Source organism: Astatotilapia calliptera, chromosome 7, assembly GCF_964374335.1.
Source record: "Astatotilapia calliptera chromosome 7, fAstCal68.1, whole genome shotgun sequence".
In the NCBI taxonomy this organism is placed as follows: domain Eukaryota; kingdom Metazoa; phylum Chordata; class Actinopteri; order Cichliformes; family Cichlidae; genus Astatotilapia; species Astatotilapia calliptera.
Window position 1 is genome coordinate 68,462,589 of NC_137428.1, and position 17,181 is coordinate 68,479,769.

Consider the following 17,181-nt stretch of genomic DNA (forward strand, 5'->3'; position numbering starts at 1 on the left):
CATCTGGCATTACTAAATAGATAAAATATCCTTAATTGATGTTTCGGAGAGTAAAAAAAAAAGAAATCTTTCTTTTTTTTTTTTGAAGGGGGGGGGGAGGTCGCTTTAGTAAATGTTTCAGGCTGAACGAATAAAATGTGTACAAATTTAAAGGTTACTAGTCTTATAGTCCCCCTCTGCTGTACTGAACTCAGGTGTAGCATGCCATTTCTTTAATTCTTTGAACTTTGTGTTGCGCAATCAATTTCCTTTTAAAATTAACAAATTAATTCATATATTTCTTATTTCCTCATACACGTTTTAAGAGAAAAAGTAAAACCATCAGGCAGAACTCCTATGTTCACGTAACATTAGAGAGAAAAATCCTCCCTTCTCCTCCAGTCTCGCCTTCGCATCCACAGCTGACGATGACCAACCTTTTAGCTGGCAGCGCTACGGAACTTAGCGACCAGCTAGCTCTCCTTAGTAGCGTCGTTTAAAATGTGTACGCTATGACCGTGTTGCTGTTTTACTTCAGCGAAGGTGTGTTACGGCGGAATATAGACGGGTGGTGTAAATGTGTCCTGATACCCGAGTACCACGCTCAGCTTGTTGTTCCTCTCGTTACCTAACTTGTGTAGTCCGACGGGAGAATCGGAGGAGGGTCCAGCTATCGACGCTAACAGCTCGGAGGCTAGCTCATACACAACGCAGCTACCTTGTTAGCCTTCTGGTTTGTTAACTACTTTGGTCTGGCTCGACTGCGCTTTGAATGGTGTTTGTTTTACAAGATAGCACCGTAAGTATGTCTTTAGTTCAAAATGGAACCATTGTGGCTTTTAATGATAAGAACAAGTTCGGGAAACTTGAGTTTCCTTTTTAACGTGACAACTGCTTGCTTTGTGGGTGGCTAGCTTGCAAGTCAGCTAACTGAAAAGCTCTTGTTTGTCAACAATACTAAAATGTGTCATCGTTTAGTTGCTCCGTGTGATACACTGTGCCTTTTTAATTGAGCAGCACAGCTATAGATTGAAACAACTGAACGTCGTTTAGTGGCGCTTTTGTTTGAGAGAAAGGGGAGTCATGTTTAATTTCAATAATTAACTTCTGTAATCTGCTGACATTTATCGTACGGGGTGTGTCGTTTCCGCAAGTCTAAATATTTGCTGCTGGCGGCACTGACAGATTGAGTAAGCAGCTGAGCTAAAGGCTTTCTGTTTTGTGTTTGTGTTGCCTTCACAGCGATCCATCCAGTCCTGGATGAGAGGTTGACTGAAGCCTTTGGTTGCCTGTGATGTTCCGAGCTTTCCTGGCTGCATCACCAGACCTTTTCTGGTTCATTTTAGTAGCCATTTATCACTAGTCCCACACAAGTCTCTGCTTGGCAACAGTATGGTCTTTTGCACTGGCCCCACCCAGCCCACAGGGACAAGAACCCCCCAAAACCAAGCTCTCCAAATGATATGATAGTAGCCACCTGGATTACTTTCTGTGCCTGCAGGAGCCTTGTACAGGTTCTGCTCTTCCTCTCTTCCTCAAAGTCCCTTCATCCATTCTGGGAAACACTTGCCAGTTTGGTCTCCAACTCTGGAACCATGGGTAATAGCTGTGTATGTCGAGAAGATAGTGACTTAGAGGACCAACATCATGGTTCATCGAGAGCAACCCGAGGACAAGCTAGGCGGGTGGATCACAGTGCAGGTGTGGGTGCTGACGCCGCAGAGGCTCGGAGCAGTCGGCCCAGGGACCCGGTTAGGCCACCTCGTCGAGGTCGAGGGCCTCATGAGCCGAGACGGAAAAAGCAGAATGTAGATGGCCTGGTGCTGGACACGCTGGCTGTCATCAGGACACTTGTAGACAAGTAAGTTGGAAAATGCCAACAACTATTCAATAAGCTCAACAAAATGAAAACTTAGGGTGTTCTTGGTCTACAGCTCTTAAATTCTGTCTATCCTAATTCTTGTTGGGGTTTTTTTTTGGTTTTTTTTAAATAACGTCAACCTATAATGTTAACAGTGGGTTAACAATTAGGTGTCAATTAGGGTTCAGTGTTATTCTTGTGGTATTATAACAATAAACTGGGGAGTTATTCTTTTTTTCAGGAAATTGGGATCTTTCATAAAGAAAAGATTAATAATAAAGCATGCAGCTGCAGCTTATTCATGAAAAAAATCAATACTTTCACACAAAAGCCTGCTTAAAACAAAGGTGATTAAGAGCCCTGAGCTGCAGTTGCAAGCATTAATTTGTAGAACCTGTGGCTTTGAATAAGTAGAACCCATAAGCCCGTGCCACCTCCTCCACGTATTTGTTGTCGTTGAAGAACCAACTTGCATTTTGAGGCGAAGTATAGTGAGTCATGTTTCTGAAGTTCATGCAATAAGAAGAGATGCTCCCAAGGAAAACTGATTTCCTTGTGATTGTAGATAATCAGAAAAGAGAGATTTTACTGTCCACTGGGACTGTTGTCACAGATCTGTGCAACTGTCTCTTAGTATACACCAAATAACAGCCACGGTGTCTTTATTAACTCTTCTTTCATCGTGTTTAAAAGCCTTCTGTACAGACATCTCAGTTTGTACCTAAAGCAACAGAACAGATTTTCCATCACAGCCTCTTGGTGGTTTGATGTTGGCTTCAGCACGTTCTGTCTGATTCAGCCACTTGTTCAGTTGCCCTTTTTTTTTTTTTATTTCCAGATTTTTCATTTAACATCACTGACATCTGTTTTAACAGCGTGTTGCCACACAACTAAACCTCTTCAGGATAACAGTACATGTATGAATCGACAATAAGCTGCAAAAAATCGGACTAACAGTGTTTTAGAGGTTCACTGTTTGTCTTAAAATCAATGTATTGGCAAAATAAAGTAGACTTAAAATACTATTGCATAATCTCAGTTTGAAAATGGCTGTGTTTAAAACATTATTCCAACAGTGTGCAAACAATATGACTAATTAATGAAGGACATCTCACTTGCAGTATTACTAAGTAATGGTAGGAAATCTGAGAATTAAGCCGAGTCTGTGGCTGGCTATAGTGATAGTAGTGGGTTTGATTTTTTTGGGATCAGCTACAATAAGTAATGGTAACAGAAGCGTTATCATCAGTTACATCCACTGAACCAGATACATCGTAACTATACACTCGCTTCAGCCTCTCCACAGGATAACACTGTTGTCCATATCCATTACTGTGATCACAGAAACGCACAAAGACATGAGTCATTTGTTGATATTATTCCAGATGCTGTGATCACAGGGTCACAAACACTTTGGCTGGTTGAGTGCTTTTAGTGAGCATCACTACATTTGTGTTAATTGTGCACGCCCAAGTTTGTTATTTTTGGGTAAAGTGAAAAAGATGTAAAACAAAAAACCCTGCCTTGTTTTTCAGTGATCAAGAGCCTCCTTACTCCATGATCACGCTGCATGAGATGGCAGAGACGGGTAAGGAAACTTCTCTGAAACACGTTCACATGCTCAACACAAAACATGAAGCCACACAGCAAACAAACACCACTCTGGCACGTCGGTGTTCTTTAAAAATGTGAAGAAGTGTGGCTCTGTGTGACATAAGAGCTTTTATTGTTGGTTCAAAGGTTATCAGATGTGTGAAAGAAGGAACACTTGCTCTGTGATGAAAACACGATATGATAAGGTGACAAAAACATTTCTTGGTTTGTCAAATGAACCCATTTCTCTAATATCGAGAGGGTTTATCTTTATTAGTGACTAGAGAGGAGTTCCAGGAATTAACAGTCCTGTGTGCATATGCTTTCCCTTCCCCCCCCTCAGGCTCAATGTCTGAGTTGTTTATGAGAAGTGCTAAGGAAGTATCATTACAGTGCATTGAACTCAGTAGATGTTTTTCTGCTTTGATATATCTGGACTATTTGAAAACTTGCTTGCTCCAAATTTACCTGTGGTATTCTAAAATGCGCACTTCTAGACATCATACTGACTGGTTACCATTTCGTGGCAATTCAGCAGCAGAGTTTGCTTTATCTGTCAGAAAAGACCCCGTATGTGTGACAATGGCTTTATCCTTCTAAAGCTTTCCCACATGCGCTGCAGCTCTCGCCTCGTCTAAGAGTTGCCCAACAGAGGTGCTCGTGAGAAACGAATGCAAGGTGCCACTGGATCAGACATTACCAGGGGCCCGTTCTTCGTACGTCGCTTACTACATCCAAGATCAAATGACACATCCAAGATCAAATCATCGCGCTAACCGTGAGCTCGCTAATCCGGTTCCCCGAACACACCTGCTCTTGACGATTACTACAGCTGGACGCAGGAATGTGACATCACTGGGCGTCGTAAAAGGGGCTACGCATCGATAGTAGAAACATTGATCGGCAACCCGCTGATTGGTCGGCGAAAATGTCCAAGGGGCGTGCTCGGTATTTTCCGGCAGCAGAGCAAGAACTCATGAGTGAGGGATTTCAGGAGTTTCAGAGTTTAATTAAAACGCAAGAGAACACTGCAAAGGCTGCAAAAGCAAGGAGAGAGGGCTGGCAGAAAGTCGCTGACAAATCAAACTCGTAGGTAATTTAATAATAATAATAATAATGGATTGGGTTTATATAGCGCTTTCCAAGGCACCCAAAGCGCTTTACGATACCACTATTCATTCACTCCCACATTCACACACTGGTGGAGGCAGCTACGGTTGTAGCCAGGCTGCCATATCGTGCCATCGGCCCCTCTGGCCAACACCAGTAGGCGGTAGGGTAGATCTATCATATGACACTATATTGTCCAATATCATATGGCATTATATTATATTATAATATGTTATATTATATCCCCTTTCACATTAGAGCCACAACAGGACCCACAAGAACATGGGAACAAGTAAAAGTGGAATACAGGAGTATTCTACAGAATGGTAATATTTATCTCTTAGATTGCTTTGCGTCTCTTGGCAAGGTAATACTGGCCTGTAATACTCTGTTAGTTTGTTCATAACAGCAACCAAGAAAAGGGCAGAGGAAAAAAAGACAGGTGGTGGTCCTGCACCCCCTCGTCAACAAGTTGGTTAAGTAAATAATACCCTCACGGGAATATCGATATCTCTCTATGAGCACACTGTCGCGCTGAGCTAAAGGATCCTGTCTGTCCCGCAATATACGCTGAATTCTGAGGACTCTCCTTATCAATCTTGCACCTTCCGCAATGGGTTGGTCGCGTATACGGACAGGACATGGCTGCGACAGGCTTCCCAAATCCACCTTCGCTTTTATAGCCGTGGTCTCTCATCTTGATTACACGAAGTAATTTACAATTACTACTGTGAAATATGAATTACATCTGTAATAATCACATACATGTAATAGAATGTTAATAGTACATTTCCCTTTTTTAGGAAATGACCTGTATGTATCTGTGTGACATCAATAAAAGGATCAGGTGCTGCATTATCTTTAGTTACATTGATGTTATTTATTTATGGTGAAACAGTGGAAAAATATCGCTGTTGCTTTCGTATAAATGAAGCGGACATACCTGCGTGGCCGCGATCTAATCCTGTTTACATAAAGTAAACCTGCTCCCGAGCAGGTTTACGCTTACGGCTCTGTTGCTATGACAGCAAGTCCCGGATGAGCTTCGGGGAACCGACTGATCCAGGATCACGCGAAATCGTCAACAATCTAATCCGGCTAACCTACTTAGCGAGGTACGAAGAACGGGCCCCTGGTCTTAAACCTGCTCCCCAGTACAAAGTCTTGGTGAGATTATGCTAGTGGTCAGGAAGTGCAGCTAACAGTTTGTCACATTTATGTTGTGCCTCTATTTTCCATCTAATCTCGCCTTAACCACAAAGGATTTCCAAGTGGATCCAATTATTTTCAGGTTATAATGAAAGCACACCTGTATGGTAGCACTGCTAAGTTTAAAGTTGGATGACACCATGCATTAGCACTTGGATAAGATCTGCTCAGTGTATGAGCTTGACTCCCACCAGTTGTGGCCTGTTTCTTCTAGTCATTTTTCAGTCCCCGTTTGTTTGTCTTGAATTGATGTATCATCTCCCTTATTCAGATAAGTGTGCATGCACGCTTCAATTGTGCAATTTGTAGTGTTCAAAACTGGTCTGGGTTGTGCAATCTCTTGTTAACAGTAAGCACAGTTTTGACCAAAATACGCAAAACCTGCACGATCAGGTTTGAGTGGACTGAATGTGAGCAGAGGAGTGGGACTGCAGCAGTCCCGAGCTAAGGTTGCTTCCTCAGCATATGTACTCCAGCTTGCCCAGCCTGAGGGGAGCAGTTCATCATTTGGGGAAGGGACACAGTCGTGATTTATCCCACATACATAATGTATTAGAGTTCACACTTTTACCCCAATCTAGTGAGTTTTATTTATGGAATAATTTTGTGCTAGTTTGATGTTTCTGTTGAATTCTTTTTGTTGTGCTTGTGGTTTCGTGTGCATATGGTTGAAGCTCTCACATTTGCTTGAGGCGTGCAGTGTTTGGATGTGTATGCGGTACCTTGTGAATTCTTGCACAAGCCTGGTGTCATGCACATATGGTGTTTGATGCTCACAAGGCTCGGTGTTGTGTGGCTTGACAGCAGCCAAGCTGGGTATTAGCTTGCAGTCCTGAACCCTGAGTCCAGCCAAGAAGCAAATCAGTCAGCTAGCCAGTCACTTTCTGTTTGACACGTGCAAGCAATGTAAATTATTCATAAGATAGTTGGCTTTCATGAGTGATATTACAGAAAGGATTTCTCACTGAGTCACCTAATGGGCAGGAAATGCATGCTTTAGTAGGCTGCGTATTATACTCACAACCGAGGGTTATGTTGGTGAGCACGGATTTATACTCAAACATCTTCTTTCCTTGTGAGAGAAACAGCAGAGGAAGCTTTGCTTGGATGAGGCTTTAACAGCAGCTGTGAAAGGAATTTATATTTTGCACTTAGTATTTATTATTTAAGAGTTTATGCGAAAAACAACCCAGACATGCTCATTGATTTCACACAGTGTTGACTGTTTTATTCTTTTTCTTAGTTTTAATTTTCCAACCAGCTTCATCAGTCCACAGATACTTGCTCCTTTCAGAAACATCTCACTGGAGATCATTCAGATGAAATGGGCAAATCATGGAATTTGAGCCAGATTAAATACACCTTGTACAAATGAACAAACAAGTCTCAGAAAAGAGACCAAGAAGTGTGCTGCTACTTTTGCTAGTGTGGGCTCAATGACGGCTGGTTTGCCCTACAGACAGAACACGAGTGTCAACTATATAATGCCAGTATCCAAACAGCATCTGTGTGCAACTCTGTTCTAGCTGAATACATCAGAAAATGAGGCAAAATCTTGTGGGACCATTTAATAATTGCACCTTAGATTTTAATTATGTATTTTGGAAGACACCACATGCTCACTACCGTGAGGTAGAGCAGGTAAAGAACCGTAAGATCTAGGGCATTCATGCCACGGCTGACCTGGCCTGTGCCTTAATTTACATCTCGCCTGGTAGAGAAGGACCAGCAAAGGCTCTTTTTTTCCCCAGAAAGCTTAACCTGTTAAGCCCCCAGCGGCTTTATGATCTCCGCAATCTCCTCCCTTTTGCACCCTTATTTGGGTGCTTAAGAGGTTAAACTAACTGGGCTTCCTTCAAGGCTGCTGGCGAATTGTTGCAGAACCACAATAGAAAAGCATCTTGTGTCTTAGTGTAAGAGTATGGCAGCTGCATGAAACAGGACAGAAAGGACTTGGCCAGGCTAGTGAGAAAAACATAGGGCTTTATGGGACGGTCTCTCCCAGATCTGGATCCAGTGTATGCTGGCCATGTCCAGAAGGAAAGCTAGCTGTAGACTCCGCCCACCTGGTGATAAACTTTGTCCCTGTTCTTTCTGGAGGACGGTATAGGACCACTGAAGCAAGAACCAACAGACGCACGCATGCAGGCACCTCGGGCCATGCACTGGACTCCTGCACTTTAAAACGTGCGGCTACAATGCTGCCTCTTTATTCGTTTCCCTGTTGTGTGTATTTATTTATTTGAAGTCTTTCTGTGTTTTAAGCTGAGAACTATCATACAGAATTATGTTGGGTGACTGCTTAATGACAATGACGAATCTTTTGATTCTCAAGGAGGCAGATTACCAAAAACCAACAGTGTAAAATAACAAAAGTGATACAAAATCTCGGTTGAAAGTTTCTTGTTTTCTCTTAGATGACGGCTGGCTGGAGGTTGTCCAGTCTCTGATACGAGTGATTCCACTGGATGATCCACTAGGCCCTGCAGTGATCACACTTCTCCTGGATGAGTGTCCTCTACCCACCAAGGTATCAATCTGACCTTTAACCTAGGAAGTAATGGATGTGATCTTAAATCTGCCGTTCCTTGGCCTTTCTGTTTGACTGCAGCTCTAATCAGAATAACAATCTTTGACTTGTTCTTTCCCCTTTTCTGTATTTTGATGACGCTCGCTCACTCACATTTCTCTGCGCATATGTTTCAGTTAAAATGATGCTCGTTTATATTTGGAAGCAGCATTTTAAATCATTAGTTTCGATTTTCGCTCAAGTCACACAGATTAAAGGAAGTGCAGCTATTTTTGTAGATTTCTTATCATTTCTATTAATTAGAAATGATAAAAATGAAATCACAGTTATTGTTATTATTGTCCAGGATAGATTAATCTTGTGTAGAACAACAAGTGCTCATTCAGCTAAAACTTTTTTGTTTTTTCCCTCCGATCCCCCCCTTCACCCACAACCTTTTTTTTAAACTTCTTTGAACAAATAAAATGTGCCTGCTGCTTCCATGATCAGTGATGTGGGGACAGAGGCCGTACCGTTACACTCTGAACAGAGTGAGCTCCTCACAGTATCCCACAGAAATGCAGTGAATCCAGTGGAACTTATATTTCACACAATATCATGTAATAATAATAATAAAGTGTACTTTATTGATCCCTGTGGGAAAATTCCTTCCTGCATTTAACCCATTCACTCAGTGAAGCAGTGGGCTGCCATTGGCCGCCTGGGTAGAAGTGTGTAGGGACGGTACCTTGCTCAGGGGTACCTCAGGGTAGCCGTTCAGGGGAATCAAACCCCTGACCTTCCGATCACGGGGCCCTAAGACTCAATCAGTACAATCTTAGAATAGAAATTGTGGGTGCTCCGCGCCAACTGTGCATGGAATAATCCTGGTTTATGTCCTTGTAGCATCATCTGTCAGGATCATGGAAGTGTTTTTAAATGTTTAAAACAGAAGCGTTCCAGCTTTCTGTGGTGCTTGACTTTAGGTTGTTTGGAGAAACAATGAATGATCCTCGCTGAAGTTTTCCTTTTCTGTTCAGGATGCTCTCCAGAAACTCTCGGACATGTTGAGTCTGAGTTCAGCCGTTGCACAACAAGACGCTCTAAACCCCGCTAAACACAGAAACACCACTGCGGTCCTGGGATGCCTGGCAGAGAAGCTAGCCGGTACAGTCCACAGTTCTGGTTTATTTGTGTTTAATTTTTGGTATTTTTATGTTTTCAATAAACCTAAAGAAAGACCAACGTTTGCCCTGTTTCTTACAACACCTTTTATTTTGTAGGATTGCCCAGTATTGGGTTGTTGAGCCCTGGAACCCTTGAATACCTTCTAGAGAGCCTGGTGAGCAGACCTTGACACGCGGTGTTGTTTAGTGTGTGGTATGCTGCACGAATGACACTGTTGCACATTGCCTACAATTTGCTGATGCCTTGTGGTCCGAGAGCTTTTATTATCCTTCAGACGGAGCTCTATAACACCGGGTAACCTAGGGCGGCTCGATTATGGCAAAAATGATAATCACGATAATCATCTCGATTATTTGACGATATTTATTTAACAATAACAATGTGTTGAATAATGACTTTAAAAAATAATATAAAACAGTGCAAACACTGATAAGTGCAAATGTTTGCAGTATAAGAAATAAATGAAAAATGTAAACATCTGTGTTTAGTGAGCTTTGCAGTGTTGCTCTGTGGTGCAGCTACACTGTAGCAAAGTTCACACACTGTGTCTACTTGATCCACGTCTGACTGAGCCCATAATGTTTCCACACCACTGAAGTTTTTTCCCTCTTTTCAACCAACGGCAGTCACTCTCCTCTCCAAATAACTTCTGCTCAGCTTTCCGAGCTTCCCTCGGGTCCTCTTAATCAGCGGTCCCCAACCCCCGGGCCTCGGACCGGTACCGGTGCGTGAGTCGTTTGGTACCGGGCCGCGAGAGTTGAGGCTCAGGTGTGAAATGTATAGTTTTCAGGGTTTTTATCGGTTTTCAGCGTTATTTTGTTATCGTTTTATCGTTAACTCGGTTTTCCTGGGTCTTTTCACGTGTGTTATGAATAAATCTTCTTTTTTTCGGTACCGGTACTAGTTTTATTTTGTTGTATTTATCCGCGACACCTTAAAGGCCGGTCCATGAAAATATTGTCGGGCATAAACCGGTCCGTGGCGCAAAAAAGGTTGGAGACCGCTGCTCTTAATTGTTGTGACATGTGTTCGAAATGCAGAGAGGTGCGCTCGATTTGCCACACGGAGCAGCGCGAGAGTAAAGCACGAGGGAGGGGCTAATAATCGGCTCAGTCATTTTTAATGATCATTGAAAGCCCAGATTGTAATCGTGATTAAAATTCGATTAATTGAGCAGCCCTAGGGTAACATTCTACTTGCAAGAACAGTGAGAAAGCTTCAGGTTACTTAAAACGAAGTCTGGTAAGGTCCAATCACGTCGAGCAGCCCAATCCCCGATGATGCACGGCAGAGACGGTGGACTATAAAGATGTGGACACCACTCTGCTACATCTGCTGGGATCGCTCTCGCTGTTTATTAGATAAGAGCTGCACTGTTTTCTGTGACACTGCGTCACCAAGTTTTGTCAGAGCTATAAAGAAGTCGGGTCTGTTGCAGTGCGCATTTCAGGCTGGTCTAACAACAGCAACAAAACACATCAGCATTTTCTGACAAAGACAACAGACGCAATATTGAAGTGGCCAAATTTAGTGGGAATAAGTGCGTTTCTTTGGACTGGTTGTATTTGTGCCACTGCGAACATGAATGCGATCACGTCACTGCAGCGACTTTTTATAAAGTACTCAAGGGAGCGTTAAGGTTGAATTATAACATGAAAGTTAATGGTTTGTTTAATTGGTGAAATATGTGGAAAATGAATGTGTAATATTTGTGGTTCCTCCAGAGCTCCGAGGCCCACCCCACTGTCATGCTGTTTGCTCTCATCGCTTTGGAGAAGTTCTCTCAGACAAGTAGGTTCACTCACTATATGAAGCCAGTTTAAAAACGAAGACTCACGATTAGGCTGGTGAAATAAGACGTGTGTTATCAGATAAATGAGCCGAGGAGCTGTAAACGGCTCTTCTGCTGTCGATTAGTGTTTCACAGAATTCAGATGAGTGCTTTTGTTTAGCAGTTTTATTACCTGAGCGATGAAGCATAATAGCACTAAAACCCACCACTTCTCTGTATTTCACGACTAGGACGTAATGGTCTCAGTTACAAATCTTTTCTTATAGTTTCTCTAAAATGTCAGCATTGAGCTGCCCCCTACATATTTAATTGAAGTCACTGCATAAAGAACTGTGAGGTCTGTTTAGAGACAGGGTTTCATGTGATTTGTTTTGCTTCATTTCAAATGGCTCACGTTTTATTGATGCTGTTTGTTCTTGAACATGTTTTCTCCCATTTGTGTTGTCAATTCTGCTCCGAGTGCTCCTGAAACGTGGGCGACTGTAGCTCGATGCGGTGCACAAACAGCACTGAAGCTGCTGATGCTCAGCTAATTGAGATCCTCCCGTGTAGGGATGCTTTTACACACAGCAGGGTTGTGACGTATTGTGCGAGGTTCACAGACGTTCTGGTTTCCTTTGCTTAGGCGAGAACAAGCTGACTGTGTCCGAGTCTTCGATCAGCGATCGTCTGGCTGTTCTGGAGTCTTGGGCAGAACATCCTGACTATCTAAAGAGGCAGGTTGGATTTTGTGCACAGTGGAGCCTTGACAACTTGTGTGAGTAGCCCCATGTTTCACCCGTTCTGTGCCGGTGTAGTTTCTTAGATGAGCCAATTATAATCCTCTGAGTCACCGACAAAAGAAAAGCCATCATTTTTCTCCCGCTCTTCTCCATCCAGTCCTAAAGGACGGTCGTCAGTTCACTTACGAAAAAGTCAACCTCACGAATATCAACGCCATGCTGAACAGCAACGATGTTAGCGAGTACCTCAAGATCTCCCCGACTGGACTCGAGGTCAGTCTGCGTGTGAATGCAGATTAGATGCAGAGTTTTTACTGTAACTGAAAAGTCTGAACCTCCTTCTGTTTGCTCTTGTCTTCAGGCGCGATGTGATGCCTCATCCTTTGAGAGCGTGCGCTGTACATTCTGTGTGGATTCGGGCGTTTGGTACTACGAGGTGACGGTTATCACATCGGGGGTGATGCAGATCGGATGGGCCACCAAGGACAGCAAGTTCCTAAACCATGTACTTGAACACTTTTACAGTTTGCCCTTAGCAAAGTGTTCTGAATCTGATGAGATATTCTCCTTTGGGCTGACTGCACCACCTAATGTGTGTGTGTGTGTGTGTGTGTGTGTGTGTGTGTGTGTGTGTGTGTGTGTGTGTGTGTGTGTGTGTGTGTGTGTGTGTGTGTGTGTGTGTGTGTGTGTGTGTGTTACAGGAAGGTTATGGAATAGGAGATGATGAATACTCGTGTGCGTACGATGGCTGCAGGCAGCTAATCTGGTACAACGCTCGCAGTAAACCTCATGCTCACCCCTGCTGGAAGGAGGGTACGCAGTACTGACATACATGTAGTTATAATCAGACATTGCTGCCATCTTTTTGCTGACTTTAAAGACATTTTCAAATGTTCCCATTTTAAGAAACCTGTGTTATAATGACATGAGTGTCAGTGTTTGGAAATAGCTTTGTTATTTCGGCGTGACTGTTTTGTGATTTTTAGCGCTCACGCTGTCACTGCCAACATTCAGGCTCTGGCCCACATCCCACACAGATAACAGTAATAGCACGCCAAAGCTTCATTCTGCTGCGTGTGCGTTCCCTTTAGGAGATGCCATCGGCTTCCTGTTGGATCTCAGCAAAAAGCAGATGATCTTTTACCTGAACGGACATCAGCTCCCGCCAGAGAAACAGGTGTTCTCATCTGCCACGTGAGTCCACACAAAGTCTGTCATCTCCTCTCGTCATGTTTCACTTCCTCCCTTCCTCTCCTTTCCTCATTTTTCTCTTTATTTTGTTCTGTGTCTCCACATTTTCTCTCATTTATCCCCGTGTTTTCTTCCCCTTTGTGCCAGGTCCGGCTTCTTTGCGGCAGCCAGCTTCATGTCGTACCAGCAGTGTGAGTTTAACTTCGGGGCCAAGCCTTTCCGTCACCCACCTTCTGTCAAGTTCAGCACCTTCAATGACTTTGCTTCACTGCTGCCCAGTGAAAAGATCATCCTGCCCAGGTAAGACATGAAACAGGTCCGTGACATATTTTATTTATTTATTTCGTGGTGTTGGATGATGCTGTGAGAGGTTGGGAAAGCAGTGTGTAATCTGCTGTAACTAAACTGTCCTCTGAATGGTTCTTGTATAGCTTTTTCACTCTGAGCACTCAAAGCGCTTTATACAACGAATTCATTCACTCATCATTCTTTAAACCTCTCATTAGAGTCTGTCGGCTGCATCAAACCAGCACTTTTATTTCAACGGTAACATTAAAATCTTCAGTGCATTTGTCTCCTACATGTCAAACTTTGCTCTGGGCAGATGCTCGGTCTTGGCTCAGTGTAACCACGCAACCATACTCTGAAAGTGGAGCAAAAACGAAACCCTGATGTCATATCTGATTTAATAAGACAGGATGGAGACGGGCTACAGCTGCTTAATACAAAGCTCTAATGTTCCTCTGTGTCAGGACGTTGTTGACTCAACTTTGCAGCGATCTGTTGCAACAACGGGACCTTGAACGTTACCACAGTTGGATCATCGCGTCTCTAAAACATCATCAACAAAAATAGCAAAATAATGTGGACAAAGAAAAGACTCGATGTAGGTGTTTGTTATAGTGTCCTGTCACTGACTGACAAATGAAAAGGATGGACAGCTTTTCATTTCCTCTGTTTTTGTCTTTTCTTTGAAACACAGTCGGGCTAAATGAAGGAAAGACTGACGCAATAGAAATGGCTGCATCTAAAAACCAAGCGTCTGTCCACACCACCGTGTGCAGCATGCAGTGTTGGGAAGGTTACTTTTAAAATGTATTCCATTACAGAATACAGATTACATGCCCCAAAATGTATTCTGTAACGTATTCCGTTACGTTACTCAATGACAGTAACGTATTCTGAATACTTTGGATTACTTAATATATTATCGTGCTTTTTACAACAACATGAATGTACTATTGCTGTGTGATTTATTACTATTACTGAAGGTCCGCGACTCCGAACTGTAGTAAAGGGACCTCTGACTAATACGGCGGGGTCCCTGTCGGCTCGTAGCTGAAAAATAGCTTTACTGTGTTGTGTGGGTCGACTTTGCTAGTGAGAGACAGAGAGAGGCGTTGAAAGACTGCTCCAACGGAACTTATTGTTTCGGAGGAAAACACGAACACGGTGTACAGTCGAGTCTTAATAGCTTACTTACAACTGGGCTCGTCAGGCTCTCTTCTTGGCTGCAGTGGTTATTATTATATTTACATGCTTCCAGCTCCCGTTTTTCCTCGACGACAACTCGTACCTTTCCACTCCCCTTTTTCTCCCTCCTCGCGCTCACAGACCCATAACGTGTATAGCAGTCCATTCTCCCTGCAGCACGGACTACACTGCCCATGATGCTGCATTCTTTAGAGCTATGCTTGTAGCATTCTGCCTGTTAGCTTAGCACAACAACAACAACGAAAAGGCGCTCTCTCACCCAGGAAACACAGAGAGAGAGAGAGAGCGTCGCCCTGTAACCATGGCAACCGTAACGCTGCCGCCTGGAACGAAAGAACGTAGCTGTCAAACAAAACCCAAACAGTCCTGACCCGCGACAAAATGAAACAGGAAAGTACCGCCGTGTAATCCATTTATTTCAACAAAGTAACTGTATTCTGAATACCACCTTTTTAAACGGTAACTGTAACGGAATACAGTTACTCATATTTTGTATTTTAAATACGTAACGGCGGTACATGTATTCCGTTACTCCCCAACACTGGCAGCATGACGCATTAAGCAGCTGTCCCACAGAAAATCTGTCAGCTGAGCTTCAGCAGCTCAACGTTAGCTTGTTCGTCCTAAAAATGTACATAAAATGTGACCTTTAAAAAGAAACCTAAATGTAACTGTTTGAGTTGCATATTCCACATCTGGATTTTATTTTATTTACTGATTTATTTTTACATTTGCAAAAAATGCAACAATTAACATTTTTTTTTAATTAAAAAAAGGGGTTAAGACAGCTTGTTTCAGAGCACCGTAAGGTAATTGGGGATTATTTTGAACTTGAAATGCATGGCTCTAAATGAGTGTAATGACTCTGATCAGTCACTCCCCCCACACATCGATTTTGAACGCTGTGGGAAAGGGAGACGGCGTGAAGAGAAGGAACGATTGCATGAAAACTGTCCGTGTGTGTGTCCAGTCTTCTTTTTCCTTAGACAGAACAAACCCCAGCAGACGGTGCACCTGCATGTGTATAGAAACGTCACGTGTGTATTTGTGTGTGTGTTTCCTAGACACCGGCGTCTGGCCTTAATGAGGCAGGTTAGCATCCGAGACAACTGCTGCACGCTGTGTTGTGACGTCATGGCCGACACAGAGCTGCGGCCCTGTGGACATGGGTATGTGTTCTTCTGCTGTCAATAAAACGTCTGTGAAACTCAAGTTCATTTTTGTTCACTCCTTAAACAGGAACAATCTGACTTTGTCCCGTCTCTTTTCCCCAGTGGTATGTGTATGGAGTGTGCCTTACAGTTAGAGACGTGCCCCCTCTGCCGCCACGACATCCAGACCCGCGTCAGACTCATTGCACACGTCTCCTGACACACTTCCTGCGCTCGCTCCAGTAAACGGAGGCACACAAGCCCTTTAGCTTCCTCCTCCTCCTCTAATCCCCTCTTACCCCACAGGGCTGCGAGGACGTTGCCACAGTGTGGCGATGATGGCAGAACGCTGAATTCTGGTCAGACGAGATGGCGGCAATGGAGGGGTGGATAGATGAAAGAAAGGAGATGAGAGGAGGGGCAAAAAACCGACAGCTGGAACCCCCAGGAGCTTTTCCTCGTCTATCTACATCTCCTCTTTTATATCCTTCTGACAACTCGCTGCAGAAGCTGGGCCAAGAAAACTTTCTACTTTTTTTTTTTTCCAAATAAAAGCGCAGAGACCGTGTAACTCGGCTACAGACAGAACCGAGTTCTTATCTCCAGGCCCGTGTAAAGCTATTTAAAAACAAAGAACCTTTCCATCACGAGGACCCCACTTGTGCTTTCAGTCCTGAGGCTGCTACTATTTAACCCCATCGCCGTCATGCACACGTCTGCAGACGTGACAGGGCTTGGTCACAGAGGAAAACGCAGCCTGTAGTACAGTATTAAACCGAAGGTACAAACTTGAAATGTGTCTTACTTTCTTTTTTTGCTTACAGATGCGTGAGTGATTGTGTTCTCACTGTAGCATTTTCATTTTCTCCAACACTCAAACCCTGGGCAGCTTTCCCGTCTGTACTGATCGATCACCCAGTAGGAGGTTTTTCATTCTATTGTTGGCTAAAATCTCAGACTCTACTCTGTCTAATTGACTTTAATCGCTTGAGTTCAATTTTCTGATTAAGTTTACAAAGCAAATCACAAAAGAAAGTAAATGGCAGAAATAACGTGTTTCTGTCTGAATAAGAACTGATTGATTTGACCCTCCCTTTTGTGCTTTACTCGTTTATAAAGCAACCACAGAATGTGGGGATTAAAATTTACATTAAAGTCACATACAAGTGATCGCAGTCAGGTTTCTTCCTCCCGGTTATAAATGCACATTTTAAAGAACCAGTGTAAGGGAAGTGTGTACTCGCACCACCACACACTGTAAAACTTGATTAGTGCCAACAGTTGGGGAACAGGGGTCGAGCTTGTCTGAGAGGCTGTTTGATTTTTGGTTTGTGATGACAAACCTGACACTTTTCAGTCCACAAAAAGAGTTTTTAGTTGGT

The 17,181-nt window shown here is 43.3% G+C and overlaps 1 protein-coding gene across 1 annotated transcript; it reads left to right on the plus strand.

Moving 5' to 3' along the window:
* The first annotated feature begins 635 nt into the window (after positions 1-635).
* On the plus strand, positions 636-16,594 carry rspry1 (ring finger and SPRY domain containing 1). Its single transcript, XM_026176760.2, has 15 exons — positions 636-778; positions 1,222-1,840; positions 3,376-3,428; positions 8,170-8,282; positions 9,302-9,428; positions 9,545-9,603; positions 11,174-11,240; positions 11,867-11,998; positions 12,121-12,236; positions 12,325-12,468; positions 12,665-12,776; positions 13,055-13,157; positions 13,302-13,454; positions 15,713-15,817; positions 15,923-16,594. The coding sequence occupies exons 2-15, from the start codon at positions 1,443-1,445 to the stop codon at positions 16,017-16,019; spliced, it is 1,779 nt and encodes a 592-aa protein (XP_026032545.1). The 5' UTR covers positions 636-778; positions 1,222-1,442; the 3' UTR covers positions 16,020-16,594.
* The last annotated feature ends 587 nt before the right edge of the window (positions 16,595-17,181 follow it).